Source organism: Littorina saxatilis, linkage group LG10 (assembly GCF_037325665.1).
Source record: "Littorina saxatilis isolate snail1 linkage group LG10, US_GU_Lsax_2.0, whole genome shotgun sequence".
In the NCBI taxonomy this organism is placed as follows: Eukaryota; Metazoa; Mollusca; class Gastropoda; order Littorinimorpha; family Littorinidae; genus Littorina; species Littorina saxatilis.
In genome coordinates this window covers 21,978,370-22,002,661 of record NC_090254.1, presented here as the reverse complement: position 1 = coordinate 22,002,661, position 24,292 = coordinate 21,978,370, and the positions used below count along the sequence as shown (strand labels likewise).

Genomic DNA, 24,292 nt, shown 5'->3' with positions numbered 1-24,292 from the left:
GGCTAGGGCACGAGACAGAAACTGCCAAACTGCAAAAAGTGGACCATGTTTACGCTGGCGCGAGGGCAAGCCTGGGCGGGAAAGATGAAAAACTCGTTATGCACGTGCAGGGAGGATGTGTTGAGAGTGAACTGTTGTCACAGGCCAGGTAGGCAGACAGACAGATGCTGTGATTACACTTTATCAGAACACAATTAAAATTTTAAAGGTGCATCGCTCGAATGGAAATGTATTAACAAAACACGTGTTCCATACAAGTGCCTCTGCCCCTGTTTAGCCGGTGCAAACTCACTAGAAAAGCCGGATCTTATTTTCAAATGGGTAAGATCTCGATATGGTTTATCTTCAGTTGTACAGTATTCCAATATTGCTCAGTCAGTGACAACGTATCAAGATGGCCGACTTGAATCAGAGTTTGAAGGACTACTTGTCTCGATCGCAGAAAAGTGGCTTAAACGGCGACTCTGAATCAAAATCATCATACCTTTCCGGCTGGTTTCAGAACGATACTTCTTCAGAAGCCAACGAAGTGGCAAACGGCTGGTTTTCTGACGCTCAAAAGGACCCACTTCTGCCCAGTCTGGTGAGATCACTTGTTTCTGCACTGTTCGCTAGAGACTAGGCTTCGGTGAAATTCTCTTGACACTATGACAGGGGTCGGATTTCGGTTTCAGTGTTACCAGAGACTGTAGAGTACACAGAGACGCTTCATTCGGCGCTGAAAATTGAAACAGGAAGCCCCGTGGCGCCACCACGCGGAAACATGTAAAAACCTACTTTCCCTTTCCACAGCAGTAGCGATATCGTGCAGCACAACCATGGCCGCACCAAAAAGAAAACACAGCGGGGCATGGTCTTTGGCCATCAATTGCTCAAACTCACATGCCAAAGGCTTCAGGATGTTCAAATTTCCTGAGGAAGAGAGCAAGTGAGGATTGTTTTTTTTGTTTTTTTTCTCTCGTTAAATGTCGGAAAATCAGTAAAAAGTGTAGCGTCGAACTGCGTGTATTCTACCAGAACAGAGAAAACACACACTGTACACAAGCTCAACAATGTGATTGCGCAGTTGTTTAATTAACATCAGGCTTAATTTTGTTTTGAAGGACAACTGAACAATTGATTCTATTCTTCGTCCAAGCGCAAAAGTCGAAAACTTCTCAAACTAGAATACTTGTGACGATGCTGTTCAAAGTGTCATCCAGTCGGTCCGTACCTCGTTAATTCATCTCAATTCATGTGTGTGTGTGTGTGTGTGTGTGTGTGTGTGTGTGTGTGTGCGTGCGTGCGTGTGTGTGTGTGTGTGTGTGTGTGTGTGTGCGTGCGCGCGTGCGTGCGTGCGTGTGTGTGTGTGTGTGTGTAACTGACTCAGAGAGAGAGAGAGAGAGAGGGGGGGAGAGAGAGAGAGAGAGAGAGAGAGAGAGAGAGAGAGAGAGAGAGAGAGAGAGAGAGAGAGAGAGAGAGAGACAATGACAATGACAATGACAATGACAATGACACTGAATCTTTATTTTTCGAGGGTGACAAGAATAAGCATAGATATGCTTTTTTGCATCTGGCCCTCGCCCTAAAGAGGGACTAAACTATTTTACTATAACTATGACTAGGAAAAAAATAAAGAGAGAGAGAGAGAGAGAGAGAGAGAGAGAGAGAGAGAGAGAGAGAGAGAGAGAGAGAGAGAGAGAGAGAGAGAGCTTTCTGAACAAGAAAGAAGCAACCGATAAGAAATAAGACAATCATCGATCGATCAAGATTCTTTAATTAAAGTCAGCTAGGTCACAATAATGTTGTTTAAGTTGCTGTATTTTACAGTTTTCCTTACATGATAATTTCTTAGCACCGTGCAATTGACTACCCATTTCACTTTAGAGGTGCTGGGACGACGCTAAGTTGACTAAATGCCTTAGTTACCGATTTGACCGGGAACTATTTCGTTAACGATTTATTCCTGACATATTTTCTCAGGCTTAAGTGACCATGTATACAGTATGTATTTGTATTTGACTAAAACACACAAAAATAACGACGGTTAGTTCGTGAAAAGACACTGACTTGAATCATGTTTGCATAACTACAGCGATGCAGCGGGTCACTATTGCCGCCTAAGTAAATTTGATTTAATTTTAATCTACACCATTTTCTGCGGTGTTTTTATGGTCATTTAAAAAGGATGTTCACAAACAAACATATTTTTTCGTTCAGTTACTTTTTGCAGCACTGTCAGCCGGACAGAACAGACAGTATGTTAATATAAACGTGATATAAACACAGCCGACAGCAGCCGCTATACGCGAACTTCCTTGTGCGGCAGGGAGTGGCTCTTTTCCCGCGCGCTGGCTGGCCGGTCTCACTTTCGCACCGCAGCGCAAAGAAGGATGAAGCGTCTCTGTATACTCTATAGTCTCTGGTGTTACCAACATTCCGAGAACCCTGCCCAAGAACGTTTGAAAAGCAGTAAGCACTGTAGAATTGTTAACGTTTTTGTCATTCAACATGATTCATGGCAGCTTTGTCTCTTCTGCTGTGACCGTTGCACTTGCCGACTTGGCAGCAATATTTTCTGAAGTTTGAGGACAGAATGAAGACAATTTTCATTTGGCAGTTTAATACCAATAAGTATAAACATTCACTTAGTATTGCTACTCACTGGAACACACTTACAGTTCCATAGTCTTACAAGCATAAAAGTTAAAGGCACTGGCACTTCGAGTGTATACATGAGTCTGCCCCCTGTATACACTCCGACGTTAACTTCCATTCGCAAAGCGAATTTACCATTTGACACCACTTTGCGATAGGAACACAGAGCAGTTGATTATCAGAGTACATCCAAAAACAAAGAAACTGCCAACGTTCCAATTTTCAGAATCAAAAAACAAGTTGTTGGAACATTTGATATTGACAAAAAACGTTACATTCACAAATATATCGACCCAACGGTCTTTTAAGTGCACAGACAAACAATTAGTAACAACAACTTATCTTGATCCAAGTTTTTACCGCCTGCTACGCAACCGCAAGCGAATGAATCAGAGTACAAAAACCAAAACCAAAATCTGATGCTGCACGGCCTTTACTGTAACGTAGATTAAATTCTCGGAGTGCACACAAAAGATCAGAGAACCGCATCAACTCAGAGTGTGATTCGATGCCATTGTGCGAAGGAACGTTTCACTTTCGATTCATAGAATCAAACTTTGATTCAAAGTACGCTAGGGACAAACACACACAATAAGGAAAAAAAAAAAAAATAGGTGTGGTTAAGGTAACATAGCCCAAAAAAATAGGGTAGGAAGGTAGGCAATCACTTTTTTTTTAAACTTTTTTTTCTAATGTGTACAAATTAAACCTACTTGACAGGGAAATAAGTGTGCGATTGCGTTTTCTGCACTCGTTTTTTTTTGGACAAATGTAATAAAAAGTTATAGGGTCGGCCCCTAAAAATAGGGTAGGTCGGGTTACCGTAACCACACCTATTTTTTTAACAAACAAACACACACAATAACTGATGCTACACGCCTGTTTATTGTCTGAGTTTAGAACACACTTGGAGTGTGTATCGACCTAGAAGTGGTTGTATACTACGTGAGTGTGCACTCCGAAAAAGAGATTGCGGAAGTCAATACATCAGATTGATTTTCATTGACTACTTCCTTACAACTTGTAAGGGCGCATTTCATTGGCTTAAAGTTGTAACAGAGCTTTTCATTGTCGGAGTGTATAAAGACCTATCGATCCTGTATACACTCAGAGTGCGTGTAGCCTTTGCCAAAGTTAAAACAGCTTAAACATTAACAACAACAAAATGGGAAAGGTGGACAGAGACAAAGAATTTGTTAAGTTTTTTAATGTTGTTGTTAAGAAATATAATAAAGATGCATGCATATATATCAGACCCTAACTAAAAAAGGAATCCGAATCTTCTTCTTCTTCGTACGACGGTTGTGTCAGACTCGGAATCTGGAGGATGCCATGAACATGGACGTTCTTTCCAGGTCCTCCAGTGCTCCCCACATTTTGGTCCTCAGATCTGTTGGGTCAGGCCATGTCTGGATCCGCAGTTGGTCGAGGAGGGGACATGCTTGGAGAACAAGAACAGAATCCGAATGAAGTCAAAGATGGGGGCGTTTTAGAGTTAGACACAGCAAGGCCAAGGCTCATGTCATAGTCATGTATAGTCTGTCCCTAGATTCTTTATACTAAATGAGTAAATATATATACTACTACATGTGCTAGTGTACCATTATGAAGCAATATATATATCTATTCTGATAGACACGTGGGGGAATTTGGGAAAGACGCATGGTTCCGGTTTCTTCCACGTGTATAAAGTAAACGCATACCTCGCCAGGTTTGTTTCTGTGAATAGTCGACAGACGATGCCATTTGCTTTGTGTGTGTGTTTTTTGTATATATGTTGCTTACTGTACATGACATACATTACGTGTAAAATCCAGTTCTTTAACAGGCAACAAACCTTGCAAAGTTCAAGAAGCTGCAATCTCTGATTCTAGCAGACGATCTTTCCTATGTTTAACACAAAATCAGCAAACTCTCCCGTCACACAGAACGTCCATTGTATAGTGCAATGTTGAAATGAAGTTTCCGATCTGAAACAATTAGTCGTTTCTTCTGAGACAATCCTTGTTCTCTTATCATCTACAGATTTACCGCAGTCTTCATCACGCAAATCCCCAATAGAAGTCAGACTTTCGAACATAGAATATACTAAGCAAGCATAATACGTCATGACGTCATATGATTCCTAGCATATTGACGTAATGCTAAACATCCGGTTATCTCGAGTCTTCTCCGTAATACATGTCCGTGGGTTTTTCAATGTTCGGTGATTTCCGTGGCTTCATGCGCAAAGGGATATGCGCACTATAACAGTCGTCTGCAATCAACGACATGGACCATTCTGGTAGTTGTTGCTGACAAAAACATGATTTTAACACAGAATATAATGTCAGAATAGCTATATAAACGCTATTGTGTTTTCAGCATAGCAATATGGGTCCAATATTTAGACTCGAACAAGTATAATGAGACTCGTCGGCATTATACTTGTCTCGTCTAAATATACGCTGAAAACACAATAGCTGTTAATATTTAAGTTTTGCTAATTGCAGTGACTGTAAAGTTTAAGGCCTTTGTACTGGAAACTTGCATTCTCCCAGTAAGGTAATATATTGTACTACGTTGCAAGCCCCTGGAGCAAATTTTTGATTAGTGCTTTTGTGAACAAGAAACAATTGACAAGTGGCTCTATCCCATCTCCCCCCTTTGCGATATAACCTTCGTGGTTGAAAATGACGTTAAACACCAAATAAAGAAATAAAGAAATTGACCGTAAGCTGATGTAAAATGTAAAGCTGACTCACCATATGTCTGACTGAGTTCCCAATAGACGATTATAGGAAATACTTCTGTTGGGTTTGTATGGGTTGTGGAAGAGTCAGACCTTTTCTTGCAAAACCTCTGCTGAACATTGGAGGGGCTAATCACTAGCGTGGGGTGTGTGCGAAACATGTGGACGGGACAGGAGTTATTTCGGAATTCGTCTATTGAAAAGTAAGAAGGGGCGGGGATATAGCTCAGTCGGTAGCGCGCTGGATTTGTATCCAGTTGGCCACTGTCAGCGTGAGTTTGTCCCCACGTTCGGCGAGAGATTTATTTCTCAGAGTCAACTTTGTGTGCAGACTCTCCTCGGTGTCCGAACACCCCCGTGTGTACACGCAAGCACAAGACCAAGTGCGCACGAAAAAGATCCTGTAATCCATGTCAGAGTTCGGTGGGTTATAGAAACACGAAAATACCCAGCATGCTTCCTCCGAAAACGGCGTATGGCTGCCTAAATGGCGGGGTAAAAAACGGTCAGACACGTAAAATTCCACTCGTGCAAAAAACACGAGTGTACGTGGGAGTTTCAGCCCACGAACGCAGAAGAAGAAGAAGAAAAGTAAGAACATTGTCAATGTAACTGTACGGATTGTCTAGTTTTGCATAAAATCATAAGGTTAAAACTATTAGGTGAGCCATAATACTGCATCTTGTAAAGGCCCGGTCACACAGCCCAAAAGTCGCGTAAATGCATGAATCACGCACGAAATTCGATCCTTACGCGATACATGCGCAATTTGCGCATTTCATCAGTTTATCTGACGTGGAACCTCCGTAGTTGTCCGCCGATGATCGGCGCTTTACGCGATTCCAGGTATTGAGCAGCTCAAAACTCGGCTTTGCGTAAGAGTTTACGCAGTATTGCGCTGTTTTATGTAATTTCTGCGTAGTTTGCGTAGTGCTTAAGCGAACAATACGCGAAATATGCGTGGAAAATCAGTGATCGTTCGCGACTGTTGAAACGGGAATGCCAAGGCGCCGCTGGCTGACGCGCAATTCTTGCGCAGTTCATGCGCGAATCATGCGCAGTTCATTAGTGATACTGCGCAGATTATACGTGGTTTTCCGTGGACCTTTGCGTGCCAATGCGTGGTTTGTTAGTGATTTTTGCGTGATCTTTCCGTAGTTCTTGCGCAATTCATTGGTGATTTTCATCGCGTAAATCAGCGAAAATGGTCAAATTCTCGACCGACAAGCACGCACAACCAAATATTATGCGTGATTCATGCGTTTACGCGACTTTTGGGCTGTGTGACCGGGCCTTAAGATTGTCGGGTGAGTGGGACATTTGTAGTTTAGATTAGACACACCTTTTCACTGGGAGGAAGTGACTGGAATTTCCCGTCAATTAAACAATAAAGTATAAAATGAAACTATATAGTATTTAAAAAGCTTGAATCATTCAATCAGTTAATGAATATTATCATTCAGTAATCTATGTGTAATTTACATAAGTATGTCTATTTTTTCCACAGACTAAGAAGCAGAGGATCCTTGGATTTGTGATGTGCATTCTTATGGGAACATTTTGCTTCAGTCTGGTTAGTATTACTCAGTAATAGCATTACAAGTTAAGATTTATTGATTGATAATCTGATTACTCTTCTAAATTTTCGTACTGTTTAGATATACTAAGCAATATTTCTAAACGCTCAGTAAATTCTAAGTGGCCGTCAACGATGATGGTTACAGTCACCTATTGTAAATGTTTCGTTTTGTCCACTAGCAAATAAAACCTTCTTGTTGTGTGTGTGTGTGTGTGTGTGTGTGTGTATGTGTGTGTTTACTGTATGTTTACTTGTCCTTTGTTGCAAGTGATTACTATTTATTTTCGTCTTTGTTAAAAAATGTGTCACGTGAACATTTACAGGGAAATGACCTGGAAGAAGGAAAGGATGTATTTTATATAACTGATTTTAAGTTGTACTGTTTTATCACTGATGACAGTACCTGATTGTGAATATTTCAGGCTTCACTGTACATACCCATGCTGATTCTGAAGGCAAGGAAGTTTGCCATGCTGTACACTCTTGGCAGTCTCTTTGTCATTTCAAGGTAATCTTGTCATAAATGTGGAAAACTTTTACTATTACTATTAACATGGCATTATTGTCATCACCATGGAACCCACCTAGTCCTATTAACTCTTTTTTTTTTTTAAAGCTTGAACATTTGAGCAAAGGAGATCACAAAGAAGGGAATCTAAAAATGGAGTTTAACTTTAAGAAGCCTATGATTGAACAGGAAATCTTAAACTGAAGGTCTTACACGGTTACTATAGTTCCATTTCCACTATTGTATTTATTTGTCAGTAAAGCAAAAAATATCCATAATTACCATAGACCGTGGTTTTTATTTCCTGGTACTGGATATTTTTGTGTTTTTTGTCCATGGTTTTAAGTTTCACTTTAGAACAGCATCTTCCGGATTTGTATTATATTGTTTGTGCTACTTTTGGGAGACAGTTGAGGTACCGATGATGTGAGCTTTTTAGCAGAAAAAAGGGAAAGTGGGGCTTTATTTTAGATTATTCCGCTGAAGATTTCATTCTCGGCTGATTGATTAATACCATAATAGTCTTATACAATACATTACAATTCATAGAAAATGATACAATATAATACAGTACAATACAATACAATACAATACAATTACACTTTATGATCTCTAAGAGAAAAGTACGCTGCATTTCAGCTGCTTGATTTTCACTCAAAATGAACAATGTTATTATATTGTTATCTTTTTTTTTAGTTTTGCATTCCTCTGGGGTCCCTACCACCATGTGAAACACCTGTTTTCCCTGAGTCGTCTCCCTTTCACCACTGTCTACTTTGGTACCATGTTCGCCACCATCTACTTCTCTATGTGGGTCAGTACTTTAGCGGAGCTGTGGATTGAAGTCCACAGATGTTCTTTTTCTTGAAAATGTCTGTTGATTTGATTTGTTCTAGTCAGCTTGCTGCTGTCTTGTAAACAGCATGTGAGCAGATGTGAAAACTTAAACTCCCTGAGAAAATCAAACCAGGATCATCGTAAAGTCTGTTAAAAACATTACCTATATTTAGTAAGGATTCCTGATATGTTTGATAGCATTGTAAGCCTTAATTTATTTATTTATTTATTTACGAGGATTTATATCGCGCACATATCTCACCACACAAGGCGACTCAAGGCGCATGTTACCTATTAATGCCGTGTGAGATGGAATTTCTTACACAATATATCACGCATTCACATCGGCCAGTAGATCGACTGCCTTTAGGCGCTGCATCCACCTTTCACGGCCTATTATTCCAGGTCACACGGGTATTTTGGTGGACATTTTTATCTACGCCTACACAATTTTGCCAGGAAAGACCCTTTTGTCAATCGTGGGATCTTTAACGTGCATACCCCAATGTAGTGTATGTTACGAAGCGGTTTACTCGTATTTGTGGTAATGTGTATTGTTGTAAATAGAATAGACTATAGCGATGGTCAGACATTGGAAAGGGCTATAGGCTGCATACCGTCACGTTGACCGCAGTTGAACCTTTGTGTAACTGACAAGGTTTTTCACGTGCAAGTAATGCAGACGACAGCTCACTGGCAATGTCATAGCAAGAACGACTTTGTAAAATCAGTCGCCGTCAAGGAGCCAAGCTCGACTCATGTTTTTCGTAACACGTTAGCAGACGGGCTCCTGTTTTAGGTATCTGACTGAAGAAGGATGAAGACTGACGAACTTTCCCTATCAGTCTACGTGATATCTTCCATTTTCATATTCATGCCAGGCCGGCGACTGTACTAAATGTTGGCTTTACACTCTTTTGAGGTATGTTTGAAACCGGTTATATTTTCATGTCATGTTGTCGTATGTGAGAAGAGTGACTGTTTCTGTGTTTAACGTTATTGTGTAGGCCTAAGCTATTGTGCTACACTGCTTAAACATGTGAGGGTTTTACGTAACGTTTTCTTGGCTTTAGAAAACAGAATTAAATATCATATTCTTACTCCGAATCACATTAGCATTGAGTCACCTGAGATGCTTATCACTGAAAAACGCTTACCCGGCTAAAGAATTTAAAGGGAAGCAACCCCATCACCAAAACGAAAGTGAAAGTAGCTTTGGTAATGGGCCAGCACACCGGGAGTTACCTCCCATACGGGTGTATGCCACGTCACTTCCTCTAGGAACACGTGCCTATTCTCATACGTCTTTTTCACCTCGGAGAGGACGGTTCACTTTTTGACGCTCTGTGGCTGACCTTGTGTGTTTGAGTGACACCCGCCGGCCACGTTACCCAGCTTTTCTGCTCGCCTTGCCTACAGTTTGGTGAGCTCGTTCCCGTTTGTTGTTGGTTGTTTGCGCTGTTTCGTTACTGTACGTTGTCCGTTTTTTACGGACTTGTGTGTCAGTGACTTGCGTGTTTCGCCATTTTGTTGTGTGAGTTAGTTAGCTAACTCGTGTGACTTTGCTAGTAGCTCTGCGTGCCCTCTTTCTGTTTGGGCAAGTGTAGCTTTAGTATTTTGTTGACGCGTAAGCGTGTGTGTTTACTGTGTTTTCAGTCGTTTAGACTTACGTTTCAGTAAATCTTTTTACTTTGCCACGTGTTGTTGACGTTCGTGTCAGTGTCTTGCGTGTCGCCATTTTGTTGTGTGAGTTAGTTTTCTAGCTCGTGTGACTTTGTTCGTAGCTCTCCGTGCCTCTGCTTTTTGTGGGGCAAGTTTAGCTATAGTATTTTGTAAACGCATTAGTGCGTGTGTTTACTGAATTTTCCAGTCGTTTAGACTTATGTTTCAGTAAATTTTTTCGCGTTGCCACGTGTTGTTGTCAACATGTCTGATTCAGACAAGCGCCGTGGCAAGTCGGACCCCAAGGGGAAAATTAAGCCTAAGTCTTCCTCTTCCAAAGCAACGTTACTTGTTACAGACCAAGAGCGTAACACTTTGTTGGCTGTACCAATTTCGGCGCCTAGCGCTGTTACTACTTCTGCTTCTTTTGCGGCGCCTAGCGCTACTGTTACTTCTGCACCTGTCTCTACATCGGAGACTTCGTCATCGTTGTTAGCACCTGGACAAGGTGCGTTGGTTTCCTCTCTGTTAAAGTCACTGGTTCCGGAAATCCGCAGCTTGGTGCAGGCAGAATTTCAGCGTTCCGTCGCCAGCAGTTCGGCGTTTCCGGCATCTGGCAGTGACGTCCGGGCATTGGCTTCCGTGTCTTTGTCCTCCACTTCCGGCTTGGAGCAGCGTCCTCCCTCTTCAGCGTCGGCTGGTAAGCAGAGCTGGTCCGATAGCCCTCGTGAGGCGCCTGGACGTTCTCCTTCGGGGGACAGCTCTTTCGCATCGGGTCACGACCGATACCTTGCTGATCTTTCATTTCCGGCGATAACCTACGAGGCCCCGGACTTGATCGAACAGCGGCGGCAGTCGGTTTCGACTGCCGCATTTCCGGCACTTGCCGGAAGTGATGATCCGTCCGCTCCGGCACGCTACGGCGGTCGCGGCAGGATGGAGTATTCACTGACTTCCGGTCCTTCCGGATCGCGAAGTCAACCAGTGCAGTCTTCACTTCCGCATTTTGCGGTTCCGTTGACTACACTTCCGGTTTCGGCCGGAAACGCTTCTTCCTCTTCTGGTGGTTCCTTCCGGATACCAGATAGTGGATTACAGCGTGCGCCTTCCGGCTTTCAAGCGCCTAGGCTTGAGCAGGCATCACTCCACTCAGTCGGGGGAGTGACGTCAGCTCATCCAGCTCCGGTTTTTGCGGATGGTCGTCCTGCTTACCCGTTACCTTCACAGGGTTTTGGGCGGCAGGATGACGTTAGTGCTCAGGCTTTTCCGGTTTCCGGTTTGCCAGGGCATGCTTCTGCTTCCGGAACTGGTGACTTCGGTCATGGTTCCACGTGTGACTATTCTGATGCTCCATCAGTGGTCAGCGAGGAGTCGCGGGGCGTGTTTCCGTCGAAGCTCAAGGCTGTTCTTGACGTCGCGGCGGAAGTAACGTCTCGTTATTTTCCTGAAGGGGTGGTGGCTGCGGACTCTTCCGCATCATTCGTTCCTTCTGCCATGGCGGACTTCCGGCCGGCACAGGAAGATGTTTCTTCCTTCCGGTTCGCCGAGTCTCCGTCAGTGGCTTACCAACTTTCGCATTCACTGGTTCGTCCAGCACATGCGGGGAGTGGTATTCGGCCAGTGCCTGTTCCGTTACTGCTTCCTTTTGGTCCAGTTCCGGAATCAGCTCAGCAGTGGGTGGCTTCAGCTGCCCAAGCCTCTTCCTTCGTGCCTACGGCCAATAGGAAGCTTGGCATGCCCAATCAGAGCCAGAGTTGGCTGGCGTCTTTTGCACTCCCTAGGGCTACCCTTCCGGTTTCCCGGGAATTGCTGCCTCTTCTGACTAAACCGATCAAGCGTGATTCGGTTTTGCCGGTTTCCGAGGCTTCCCTCCTCTCTGCTGAGGAGGTTGGACGTCGGCAGATCGAACTGTCCTCCATTGCGGAGACTCTCGTTCGGGCTCTGTCTCGGGCGTTGACCGATTCGCTGGTTCCTTTCACTCTCAGTGAAGAACAGAATGCGGACGATGTCTCTGCGCTTTTGACCGCATTGGCCAAGGTCAATGAGGAACAATTGCGTCTTTCCTCCCTGCAGTACACCCAAGCGGTACTCTGCAGGAGGGATCTCTTCCTCTCGCAGTCCCAATTCACGGAACTGGCTACTAGGGAGACCTTGAGAGTCTCCCCGGTCTCAGAGGAGTCTCTCTTCTGTCCGCTGGCACTGGATGCCAGACAGAAGGAGATTCAGTCAAACAAGGACAGTCAGTTCCTTGACTACACTCTGAAGGGGGTGAAACAGTCTCAGCCTTCTAAACAGAAGCAGGCTCAGACATCGTCTAACCCCAAGCCAGCTCAGAAGCGGCAGGCTCCGCCGGCCGCTCGTGGTGGGAAGAAGAGGACGGCATCGGGGAGGGGGCGTGGCGGCTCTGGAAGTAAGCCACACCCCCAATGAAGCGCTCCCGATCTCACCTCCCTCCCGCCCTCCACCTTGGTGATGGCGGGAGGCCCCTCCCGGGCACTTTCTCGTTGGATGTCGGTAGTAGACAGCCAATGGATTGTGGGAGTGGTGAGATCGGGCTTCCGTCTACTCTGGCGGGAGGAAAAGGCGCCTCTTACCCGAGTGCCTCCGCGGTTCAAGCCCCCCTTCTCGCAGGAAGCACGTTCCGTCTTGCAGTCGGAAATTGCCTCCCTGGAGCAGAAGGGCGCGGTGGAGAGAGTTCGGGTCCACAGCTCCCTGGGATTTTACGGGCGTCTGTTCGCTGTTCCCAAAGCATCAGGAGGATGGCGTCCCGTGTTGGATTTATCTCTCCTCAATACTTTCTTGAGGGAGATAAAATTCAAGATGGAGACGCCAGCCTCTGTCCGAGACTCTCTCCGCCCAGGAGACTGGGTGACCTCGATCGATCTCACGGACGCATACTTTCACATTCTTATGCATCCGGCCGACCGGAAATGGCTTCGTTTCCGGTGGGGAGATCAGATCTACCAGTTTCGCGCACTCCCTTTCGGGCTGTCTCTCGCACCATGGATTTTCACCATGGTGGTGAGACAGGTCTGTGCACTGGTGAGGTCCCAGGGTATCCGTCTGCGGGCTTATCTGGACGACTGGCTCATCATGAACCAGTCCCAGAGCGGCTGTTCGCAGGATACCCTGACGGTTCTTCGAGAATCCAACTCGTTGGGGTTCTCGATCAACCGGGTAAAGTCGGAGCTGACCCCGTCACAGACATTCACTTATCTGGGGATGTCTTTCGACACGGTCGCTTGGACTGTCCAGCCTTCTCAGAGAAGGGTGGACAAGCTCCAAGCCCAGATTCGCTCCACTTTACCTCTCCTGATGGCTTCCATCCGCTCGCTCGCCTCCATCTTGGGGCAGATGGAGTCTATGGCTCTTCTGGTTTCACTGGGCCGGGTCCACAAACGTCCGCTTCAGTTCGCGCTGAAGCCGTTTGTGGACTCTCCTCTGGTGGACTGGGACGCCCTCATCCCTTTGCAGGGATGGTTCCAGTCTGCGACCCTTCCGTGGTTGGACACGGAGTGGGTCTGCAGAGGTGTTCCGATCGTCGTGCCCCTCCCCGACCTGGACCTCTTTACAGATGCGTCCAGGGAGGGTTGGGGGGCACATACAGATCTTCAGACTACTTCCGGTCTGTGGACGACGGAGCAGTCCTTGTGGCACATCAACTTGCCAAGTTTCTGCCCTCCCTGTACGCCAAACATGTTCGTCTGTTTACAGACAACATGACAGTGGCGGCGTACATCAACAAGCAGGGAGGCTCGCGGTCCCCGTCTCTCTCGGAGAGGGCTTGCGAGATCCTGGTGTGGTGCTTTCAGCATCATATCACGATCTCGGCCAGGTACCTTCCAGGGAGGCTGAACACTTTGGCGGATGCGCTCAGTCGTTCCGGTACAGTGCTTCAGTCGGAGTGGACGATCACTCACGGGGCACTGCTTCGCCTTTGGGCCCAGGTCCAAAAGCCTCTGGTGGACCTTTTTGCCACAAGGTACTCAAAGAGGCTTCCGGTGTTCGTCTCGCCATTCCCGGACCCTCAGGCATGGCGAGTGAACGCTCTGGACTTTCCCTGGACGGGTCTGGAGGCGTACGCCTTTCCTCCCTTTCCGTTACTCAGCCGAGTAATCCGGAAAGCGGAGATGGAGGAGCCGGCCCTTCTTCTTCTGGTCGCTCCTCTGTGGCCGTCGCAGGTCTGGTTTCCAGATCTTCTTCGGCTCGCCCAAGGGCCCCCCATTCCTCTCGCACTCGTGCGAGGGGAACTAGTGCAGCCCCGAACAGGCATTCCACACGAGGAGCCCAGTCTTCTGAAGCTTCACGTGTGGAAGTTGTTCGGGACTCGCTGAAGCGCTCTGGGGCGTCGTCTTTGACTCTGGACTTGGTGGCTCGCTCGCATAGAGCGTCCACCTCTTCAGTTTATGCTTCCCACTGGAAGGCATGGACTGCCTGGTGTTCAGCTAGAGGGGTGAGTTCGGTGGCTCCGCGCTCTATTCAGGTCGCTAACCACCTCTCTTTCATGTCTTCGCAGGGCGCCTCAGTCTCCTCGTTGAGGGTCCGGCGCTCCGCTATCTCGGCGACTCTTAAGCAGATTGGTCGTTCTGTTCGAGTCGGGGGTGTTATAGCTGCAGTCATTAAAGGGGCTGCTCTTAAGGAAGCTAAAGCTCGTTTGCCCGCTCCCAAGTGGGACTTGTTTTTAATCCTGGAATTCCTTCGTTCTGCGGATTTTGAGCCTTTAAGCGAGGCCAGTCTGTTCAATGTCACTCGCAAAGCGCTGTTTCTCCTTTTGTTGGCTACGGCCCGACGGGGTAGCGAGGTCCACGCCCTGTCGGGTCAGCCTGGAGATATCTCCTTTGAGCCGGACGGTTCCGCATCTTTGCGTTTCCGGCCTGATTTCCTGGCCAAGAATCAGTCTCCGGGGCAGGCCTCTCCGCTGGTTAGAGTTAAGGCTCTGACCAGCGCGTTGGCCCCGGATGACCCCGATTCGGTCAATTGCCCTGTGAGGGCACTTCGTCTGTACTTAGCCCGGACTCAGCCGATTCGGTCTAGTTCTCAGAAGTTGTTGTTTATCTCTCTCCTTACTAGGCGCGAGAAAGATTTGTCGAAGGTAACGTTGGCCCGGTGGGTGTCCTCGCTCATCAAGCAGGCTTATGAGTGGAGTCGCACAAAGAGGGGGGGGGTTATGCCCTCCTTGCCACTTGACTCGGCCCGAGCCCATGAAACGAGGGCGTGGGCATCCTCTCTGGCAGTTCTGCGCTCCAGACGTCTAGAGGAGGTGCTGACAACTGCGTATTGGCGTTCCGAAGATGTTTTTATAAACTTTTATCTTCGGGACGTCACAGCTCTTCGACAGGATGGCTCCAGAGGCCTTCCAGCGCTCATAGCAGCAGGCCAGTTCCTGTCCAGAACTTGATGGTGAGTTTTGATTCATTTCTAGCCCACCGCCTTGTTGATGTTATCTGCTAATGTGATTCGGAGTAAGAATATGATATTTAATGGAAAATTTCCTAAATAAATTTTCATTTAATTAATATACTTACCCGAATCACATACTGTATTCCCTCCCACCTGCCCCGCTTATGGTTTTAAGATTTTTTAAAGCCGTATGAGAATAGGCACGTGTTCCTAGAGGAAGTGACGTGGCATACACCCGTATGGGAGGTAACTCCCGGTGTGCTGGCCCATTACCAAAGCTACTTTCACTTTCGTTTTGGTGATGGGGTTGCTTCCCTTTAAATTCTTTAGCCGGGTAAGCGTTTTTCAGTGATAAGCATCTCAGGTGACTCAATGCTAATGTGATTCGGGTAAGTATATTAATTAAATGAAAATTTATTTAGGAAATTTTCCATTAACATATAAATAATTATATTGGCTCATGCAGCTTAATATGTTGGACGAGTGAGTATTTATATTGTGCGAGTGAAAGAAACTAAAGACAAGTTGATTTATGGACTATAAACTTTACAGTGTTCCAACTGGAGGGTTTCATCGACGGAGGCTGAACTGAACCAGTCAACTGCGGCTTGGTGTACATGACCATGGCATGGAGAGCTGGCAGAGTTCTACAGTTAGCCGCCGAGACGGACTGGAAGGATCAAGGACTACGTCAAGCAATGGTTGCGGTGTCGTGAGGACTGGTGCACCCTTGTCAGTCGTCTGAAGGACTTACAGCCATACCAACATCTTGAAAGCCGAAAGATGGCAGTAGGGTAACGTACAGTAGAATACCTATTCGTCTTACCTGTTAAGCTGCTTTGTTTGAGCCAAAAGGTGTCTGCGTCTTGGACTGTAGAGTTTCTTGCGGTGTTGTCGACCTAGAGTACTGGTCGAAGCCCGGAAATGATTTTGTGATGTAAAAAGCTTTGTAAACTAATAATAATTAGTCTTGGCAGTGTCAAGATCCATTTAACACCAGGTTTTTGCGTGTGTGAGTGCGTGTGCGCTTGTGCCTTGTAAGCTACGGTAGCGGACAACTATTCAGATTACATTCAAGTCTGTAAACAAATACTAAACTTATAGAGTGGTGTAGAGACATTTATGATTGTATAAAAACCGGGCTATACCACTCCATAACATCTGCCGCAATAAGGGCTATACCACTCCCTTATTGGGCGCCATTTGTTATGGAGTGGTATAGTCCCTTATTGGGCGCCAGATGTTATGGAGTGGTATAGCCCGGTTTTTAGACAATCATAAATGTCTCTATACCACTCCATAACAAATGGCGCCCAATAGTGTTTGTTTGTTTGACCCTTTAGCAGTATTGTTTTGTATCTCAAGGCACGTGCGCTTACACGGGTGTGAATGATTGTTTTGTTTGTCCTGTTTGTCCAGTAACATTTTCAGATTTGATTTGATTTTTGATTTGATGTGTTGACTGGTATATTCTTGCAAGGCCAAGGTCTAACTCGAGTTTCATTCATATTTTTTTTAAACAGCTTCTGAACATGACCTATATATAATTCTTTTGACTTTTTGGATAATCTCTGATCGAGATTCAGAAAATTTCATCGTTTTTTCAACAATTCATTTTCTTTTGAGGAAAGGGGGTGATGTTACGAAGCGGTTTACTCGTATTTGTGGTAATGTGTATTGTTGTAAATAGAATAGACTATAGCGATGGTCAGACATTGGAAAGGGCTATAGGCTGCATACCGTCACGTTGACCGCAGTTGAACCTTTGTGTAACTGACAAGGTTTTTCACGTGCAAGTAATGCAGACGACAGCTCACTGGCAATGTCATAGCAAGAACGACTTTGTAAAATCAGTCGCCGTCAAGGAGCCAAGCTCGACTCATGTTTTTCGTAACACGTTAGCAGACGGGCTCCTGTTTTAGGTATCTGACTGAAGAAGGATGAAGACTGACGAACTTTCCCTATCAGTCTACGTGATATCTTCCATTTTCATATTCATGCCAGGCCGGCGACTGTACTAAATGTTGGCTTTACACTCTTTTGAGGTATGTTTGAAACCGGTTATATTTTCATGTCATGTTGTCGTATGTGAGAAGAGTGACTGTTTCTGTGTTTAACGTTATTGTGTAGGCCTAAGCTATTGTGCTACACTGCTTAAACATGTGAGGGTTTTACGTAACGTTTTCTTGGCTTTAGAAAACAGGAATTAACGTGTAAATAATTATATTGGCTCATGCAGCTTAATATGTTGGACGAGTGAGTATTTTTATTGTGCGAGTGAAAGAAACTAAAGACAAGTTGATTTATGGACTATAAACTTTACAGTGTTCCAACTGGAGGGTTTCATCGACGGAGGCTGAACTGAACCAGTCAACTGCGGCTTGGTGTACATGACCATGGCATGGAGAGCTGGCAGAGTTCTACAGTTAGCCGCCGAGACGGACTGGAAGGATCAAGGACTACGTCAAGCAATGGTTGCGGTGTCGTGAGGACTGGTGCACCCTTGTCAGTCGTCTGAAGGACTTACAGCCATACCAACATCTTGAAAGCCGAAAGATGGCAGTAGGGTAACGTACAGTAGAATACCTATTCGTCTTACCTGTTAAGCTGCTTTGTTTGAGCCAAAAGGTGTCTGCGTCTTGGACTGTAGAGTTTCTTGCGGTGTTGTCGACCTAGAGTACTGGTCGAAGCCCGGAAATGATTTTGTGATGTAAAAAGCTTTGTAAACTAATAATAATTAGTCTTGGCAGTGTCAAGATCCATTTAACACCAGGTTTTTGCGTGTGTGAGTGCGTGTGCGCTTGTGCCTTGTAAGCTACGGTAGCGGACAACTATTCAGATTACATTCAAGTCTGTAAACAAATACTAAACTTATAGAGTGGTGTAGAGACATTTATGATTGTCTAAAAACCGGGCTATACCACTCCATAACAGTGTACACGAAGGGACCTCGGTTTATCGTCTCATCTGAAAGACTAGCACTTGAACCCACCACCTAGGTTAGGAAAGGGGGGAGAAAATTGCTAACGCCCTGACCCAGGGTCGAACTTGCAACCTCTCGCTTCCGAGCGCAAGTGCGTTACCACTCGGCCACCCAGACCAGTAATTGTGTTTGTTTGTTTGTTTGTTTGTTTGTTTGTTTGGTCTAGAATAGATCAAATCTGTTTGAGACTTATACTCTGGGTGAAAATGATAATGAGGCAAAGTCTGTGTGTGCTATGCCCTTTAACTGGCTAAGCAAAATACACTCTTACTTTCAAAGGTAAAGTATTAGATTAATTTCCACCAATATATATTATCTACTTATAAGAATCTCCTGTGCAGCGTCAGATCTTGTAAAATATCAAGGTGAAATTTTACTTGTGAATTGAAGGATTTGATAAGGCAGCGTGCGGATTTTGATTTTAAAAGATCCAAACTGAAAGGATCTTGACTTCTTCTTCCTCTTTTTGTGCGTATTTGGGCTGAAACTCCCATATACACTTGTGTTTTTTTGCATGTGTGGGTTTTTATGCGCATGACTGTTTTTACCCCGCCATTTAAGCAGTCATACTCCGATTTCAAGGGAAGGATGTTGACATGCACATTAATTTTTGTTTGTTTTCAGGTTCACAGTACATTGTTTACAGTGATTTGTGCCATCGGACAAATTGTTGCTCTTGTCTGGTGAGTAATTCTGTTGTTTGGGACTCATGTGGCTGTTTTAAGGAGCAATGTTTATTGGAAAAACATTCTGGTATTATCAATTTAATTCAATTCAATAACACTTTATTATCTGAATGCAGCAAACAGAATTTTTTCTTTTGGCTCGTTCACAAAATAACATCACATAAAAACACACTCTCAAAACATATCGACACATAAAAGTATATTCCTGTTTGGGTTATCAAATAAGTGTAAAGCCGAATGGTGTGAGTCACTGAATTTTTGAATAGTTTGTGTGTAATCTTTGTAGTACATAAGTCTGTTATAAGTGAATGTCTGGAGATTTCGTCAGGATGGCTACAGACAAACACGTAACTGAACAAACGACTATGAAAACAAAGACAATCACAGAACCAACAACCATGTAAACCATGTAAACACTCTAACACTCTGAAAAAACATAACCAAGCTTCACAGACAATGACAGATTTGGTGCTCCATAGCAAGGGAAGTAATCAAAGGAAGAAATAAAGCAGTGGTACTATCCTCCCTTGAAATAAAATGACAATGGCTGCTCAGGCAGACAACAAATGCTTCACCCTACCGACCCTACTTTTTACATTTAGTCAAGTTTTGACTAAATGTTTTAACATAGAGACAAGGGTCGTGGTGTATGTGTGTCTGTCTGTCTGTGTGTGTGTGTAGAGCGATTCAGACTAAACTACTGGGCCGATCTTTATGAAATTTGACATGAGAGTTCCTGGGTATGATATCCCCGGACGTTTTTTTCATTTTTTCGATAAATACCTTTGATGACGTCATATCCGGCTTTTTGTAAAAGTTGAGGTGGCACTGTCATACCCTCATATTTCAATTAAATTGATTGAAATTTTGGCAAAGCAATCTTCGACGAAGGCCGGGGTTTGGTATTGCATTTCAGCTGGGTGGCTTAAAAACTAATGAGTGAGTTTGGTCATTAAAAATCGGAAACTTGTAATTAAAATTATTTTTTTATTAAACGATCCAAAAACAATTTCATCTTATTCTTCGTCATTTTCTGATTCCAAAAACATATAGATATGTTATATTTGGATTAAAAACAAGCTCTGAAAATTAAAAATATAAAAATTATGATCAAAATTAAATTTCCGAAATCGATTCAAAAACTATTTCATCTTATTCCTTGTCGGTTCCTGATTCCAAAAACATATAGATATGATATGTTTGGATTAAAAACACGCTCAGAAAGTTAAAACGAAGAGAGGTACAGTAAAGCGTGCTATGAAGCACAGCGCAATCGCTACCGCGCCAAACAGGCTCGTCACTTTCACTGCCTTTTGCACTAGCGGCGGACTACGTTCAGTTTCATTCTGTGAGTTCCACAGCTTGACTAAATGTAGTAATTTCGCCTTACGCGACTTGTTTGTTGTTGTAATAATGTTACTCTATTCCAAAATATATGTTAGTGCCTTTTTGTGTGCTCATGCCATGTGTTTCTGCAAACAAATCCATTACATCTTCTGCAAGGCGAACATTGCATAGAGATACAGGGGTGAATTGGTAAATATGTGATGTTTTGTTTTCTGTTTCAGGTACATTGTGAGTTACATTCCAGGGGGACAAACAGGGCTCAAGTTTTTTTCTAACATCTTTTATGCTGTCGCCTCAAAAACAGTGTCAAAAACATTACCTGTGTAGAACTGGTGATTTCAGTGTGTTTGTCTGTGCGAGTACATGTTGGTGAGTGAGTGTGTGTGTGTGTGCGTGGGTGTGGATGCCTGTGTGTGTGTGAGGATGCCTGCATATATGTGTGTGTGTGTATGTGTAAATGTGTGTGGGGGTGCCTGCTTGTGTGTGTACACTATTGTGGTGCTTCTTCCACCAGTTTTATGCCAAAATGTACAAAGAGAGAAAATGTGTTTTATTGTCGGGTTATGGTTCTGGCTAATGTACATATTTTTTGTGAAATAAACAAATGAAATGGAGGGAGAGAAAACTGGGTCTGAGTTCATTTTTGACTCACATGCGAAGCAAAAGTGAGTCTATGTACTCACCCGAGTCGTCCGTCCGTCCGTCCGTCCGTCCGTCCGGAAAACTTTAACGTTGGATATTTCTTTGACACTATTCAGTCTATCAGTACCAAATTTGGCAAGATGGTGTATGATGACAAGGCCCCAAAAAACATACATAGCATCTTGACCTTGCTTCAAGGTCAAGGTCGCAGGGGCCATAAATGTTGCCTAAAAAACAGCTATTTTTCATATTTTTCCCATTTTCTCTGAAGTTTTTGAGATTCAATACCTCACCTATATATGATATATAGGGCAAAGTAAGCCCCATCTTTTGATACCAGTTTGGTTTACCTTGCTTCAAGGTCAAGGTCACAGGAGCTCTTCAAAGTTGGATTGTATACATATTTTGAAGTGACCTTGACCCTGAACTATGGAAGATAACTGTTTCAAACTTAAAAATTATGTGGTGCACATGTTATGCTTTCATCATGAGACACATTCGGTCACATGTGATCAAGGTCAAGGTCATTTTGACCCTTATGAAATGTGACCAAAATAAGGTAGTGAACCACTAAAAGTGACCATATCTCATGGTAGAAAGAGCCAATAAGCACCATTGTACTTCCTATGTCTTGAATTAACAGCTTTGTGTTGCATGACCTTGGATGACCTTGACCTTGGGTTAAGGTCACATGTATTTTGGTAGGAAAAATGTGTAAAGCATGTGAGTCGTATGGGCTTTGCCCTTCTTGTTTGGATAGATGAAAATAAGTATGAAGTACAATCAGGAAGTTATGTATATCCCACATTGCATGCTACTGTGATGTTGCTTTGTCATTATGTGCTGAAAAATATAAAGATATCTGTTGTTTTTCAAATTAAGCTCAGTAATTGTGATTTATGTACGGGTTTGTTGCAGAGAAAAGTCTTGTAAATAAACCTAGTATTGTACAGTAGAGCTGAGGGGAAGTTCCGAAAAATGTGAACTGATTGATTTTGTTTTTATCTCAGAATGGGTCTCAAGGATACAGCCAAGTGTGAATGTGGCGGAGAAAAACACAACCCGTGGCACATTCTCCAGTGCTGTTAACATTAAGCGACAATATCAAGACAAGATAATTCTGATCTTAACGTCCAGCACTCGCCCAACTAATTTATTATGGGGAGAGAGAGAACAAGCAGGCATGAAAATTCTCCGTATTTTCCGTATTTTCCGTATTTTTGAAAAAAATAAACCGTATTTTTCCTTTTTTTTTTTTTTTTTTAATTTTTTTTTTATTTTTTTTTTTTTCTTTTTCCTAGTCATAGTTATAGTAAAATAGTTTTGGGGCCATGTTTGAATCCAATTTTAAGGCTCAGATAGCCCCAGATTGCACCAAATTGCACCCTTGAAAAAAAAAATTTCCGGGGGAGCATGCCCCCGGACCCCCCTAGAAGTCTTGGCGCTTCGCGCCTGCGAAACATGGCGCTACGCGCCTGCAAAACTTGGCGCTACGCGCCTTCGAATTTTTTTTTCAATATTTTTTTTTTTTCAGTTTTCATGCCTGACAAGAGAGAGACGGAAGATTGGCAACAGATGTGTGTGTGTGTGTGCGTCAGCAGGTTTGGCCAGAGTATACACCATTGCCCTGAATATCAAACATGGGTCCCGTCAGAAGACTGTTGACTTTGTGAATGCATGCAGACTGAAGATTTTGTACAGCCAGCATGATCGAACACTGTATGAAGAAGTGCCGGATAACTTTTTTTTTGGTCAAAAATGTGTGTAATAAAGCAATCTCAGTTATTTGTTTTTTGAGGAAAACAAAAATTGTTTTGGCGTCTTGGTTGCAATGAAATGATTTTGTTGTCATATGATTTGTGTTTGTGGGAACTATGTTGAATAAAGTAATCCGATTTTATTGAGTATGAACATTGTTGTTTTAGATGTTTATTGAAGAGGAATTGCCTGTTTTTGAAGTGCTCTGTTTGATCGTTTAGTTATTTGCTTTTGACAGGAGTTTCACACACAAAGACACACACACACACACACACACACACTTACAGTAAAAAATATACACTTTTCTATCACTTAAATCTTCAGAACAAAGTATTGAATGATGTTTTAAAGTCTTTATTGAAATAAAAGATGATATGTTGATTCAAGCAGAACACAACCACATAATTATTCATGCACAACACAAACACATTTGTTTGTTTGTTTGCTTAATGCCCAGCCGACCACGAAGGGCCATATCAGGGCGGACACAAACACATGCACATACATTCTGCAGAAGAGTTTACATAAGGTTCATGTGATACCAGTGTCTTATAATCAGGATGCATATATAGCAAGAAAGGGTTTGTCTACAGTCGGAATTCGTTATAACGTAACCGGTTATAACGTAGATCGGTTATAAAGTACATTTTATTTTTTCCCGGCCAGCGCTGATGTTATTTATCACTAAAAATAAATCGGTTAAAACGTAGATCGATTATAACGTATATATTTGTTGTGCTCACGCCATAAATATTACCTGCTATTCCGACTTGGTCGTGTGACAGACGTTTTCTTCCACACGAGATTACGTTGATTGTCTAACGAAGCTAATCGAGTCATCCTGAACTCAGGTCAAAATGAGTTCGGCTCATTCTCTCTCTGACAGCAGGGACCTATATTTATACCTATAATATAGGTCTATGCTGACAGGATGCCTTGAGTTTCCTTGTCTGGCAAGGAAACCGATTTTTTTTTAAACTTTTATTTTTTTTTTACATATTTAGAGCTTTTTGTAATGTATTATAAGCAGATTCGCGATCGTCGATAATGATTTTTCATGGTGTTGTGTAATTTTTAAATTACAAAGGAATTGATTTGTAAGACAGTTTCAAGGGAGCTATTTTTTCGCGGCTGTATTTACTGTGCAAACAACTCTAAATATGGCAAAAGTGTCACGTGATAATCAACCGTTTGGTTTCGGCGTTCGCTGAAGCAGACGATTTTTTCTGTACGGTGATGTAACCATATATTATGGTCTCCTTCCGGCAGCAGTCTCAAAATTTCGACTTGTTTTGACCTTAGAACGATGTCTTTATCATAACTGTGAAGAACAGAACGGAGATCACTGTCGAAGTCGGCCAATCTGCAATCATTTTCGTCTCGCGAACACTCATCTCAAATTTAGATCAGTGCTCGCAAAAACCATTATGGGACTAACTCTGTATTCCTTGTTTTGATAGATTCGCGTAGGACATTATGACCTGAGTCAGTTCATGATGCTAATCGAGTGTGGAAGAAAACT

General features: G+C 43.6%; 1 protein-coding gene across 1 annotated transcript; it reads left to right on the top strand.

Moving 5' to 3' along the window:
- The first annotated feature begins 371 nt into the window (after nt 1-371).
- Nucleotides 372-23,156, top strand: LOC138978403 (uncharacterized). The gene is made up of 6 exons (XM_070351135.1): nt 372-583; nt 6,876-6,941; nt 7,370-7,455; nt 8,152-8,269; nt 18,962-19,020; nt 20,592-23,156. Exons 1-6 carry the CDS (start codon nt 395-397, stop codon nt 20,695-20,697), a joined length of 624 nt encoding a protein of 207 aa, XP_070207236.1. The 5' UTR covers nt 372-394; the 3' UTR covers nt 20,698-23,156.
- The last annotated feature ends 1,136 nt before the right edge of the window (nt 23,157-24,292 follow it).

Bases quoted from the DNA above. Each gene is read 5' to 3' on its own strand.
- LOC138978403 (XM_070351135.1), top strand. From the start codon at position 395: ATGGCCGACTTGAATCAGAGTTTGAAGGACTACTTGTCTCGATCGCAG. The intron at 6,942-7,369 runs GTTAGTATTACT...TGAATATTTCAG, and splicing joins GAACATTTTGCTTCAGTCTG to GCTTCACTGTACATACCCAT. The intron at 7,456-8,151 runs GTAATCTTGTCA...CTTTTTTTTTAG, and splicing joins AGTCTCTTTGTCATTTCAAG to TTTTGCATTCCTCTGGGGTC.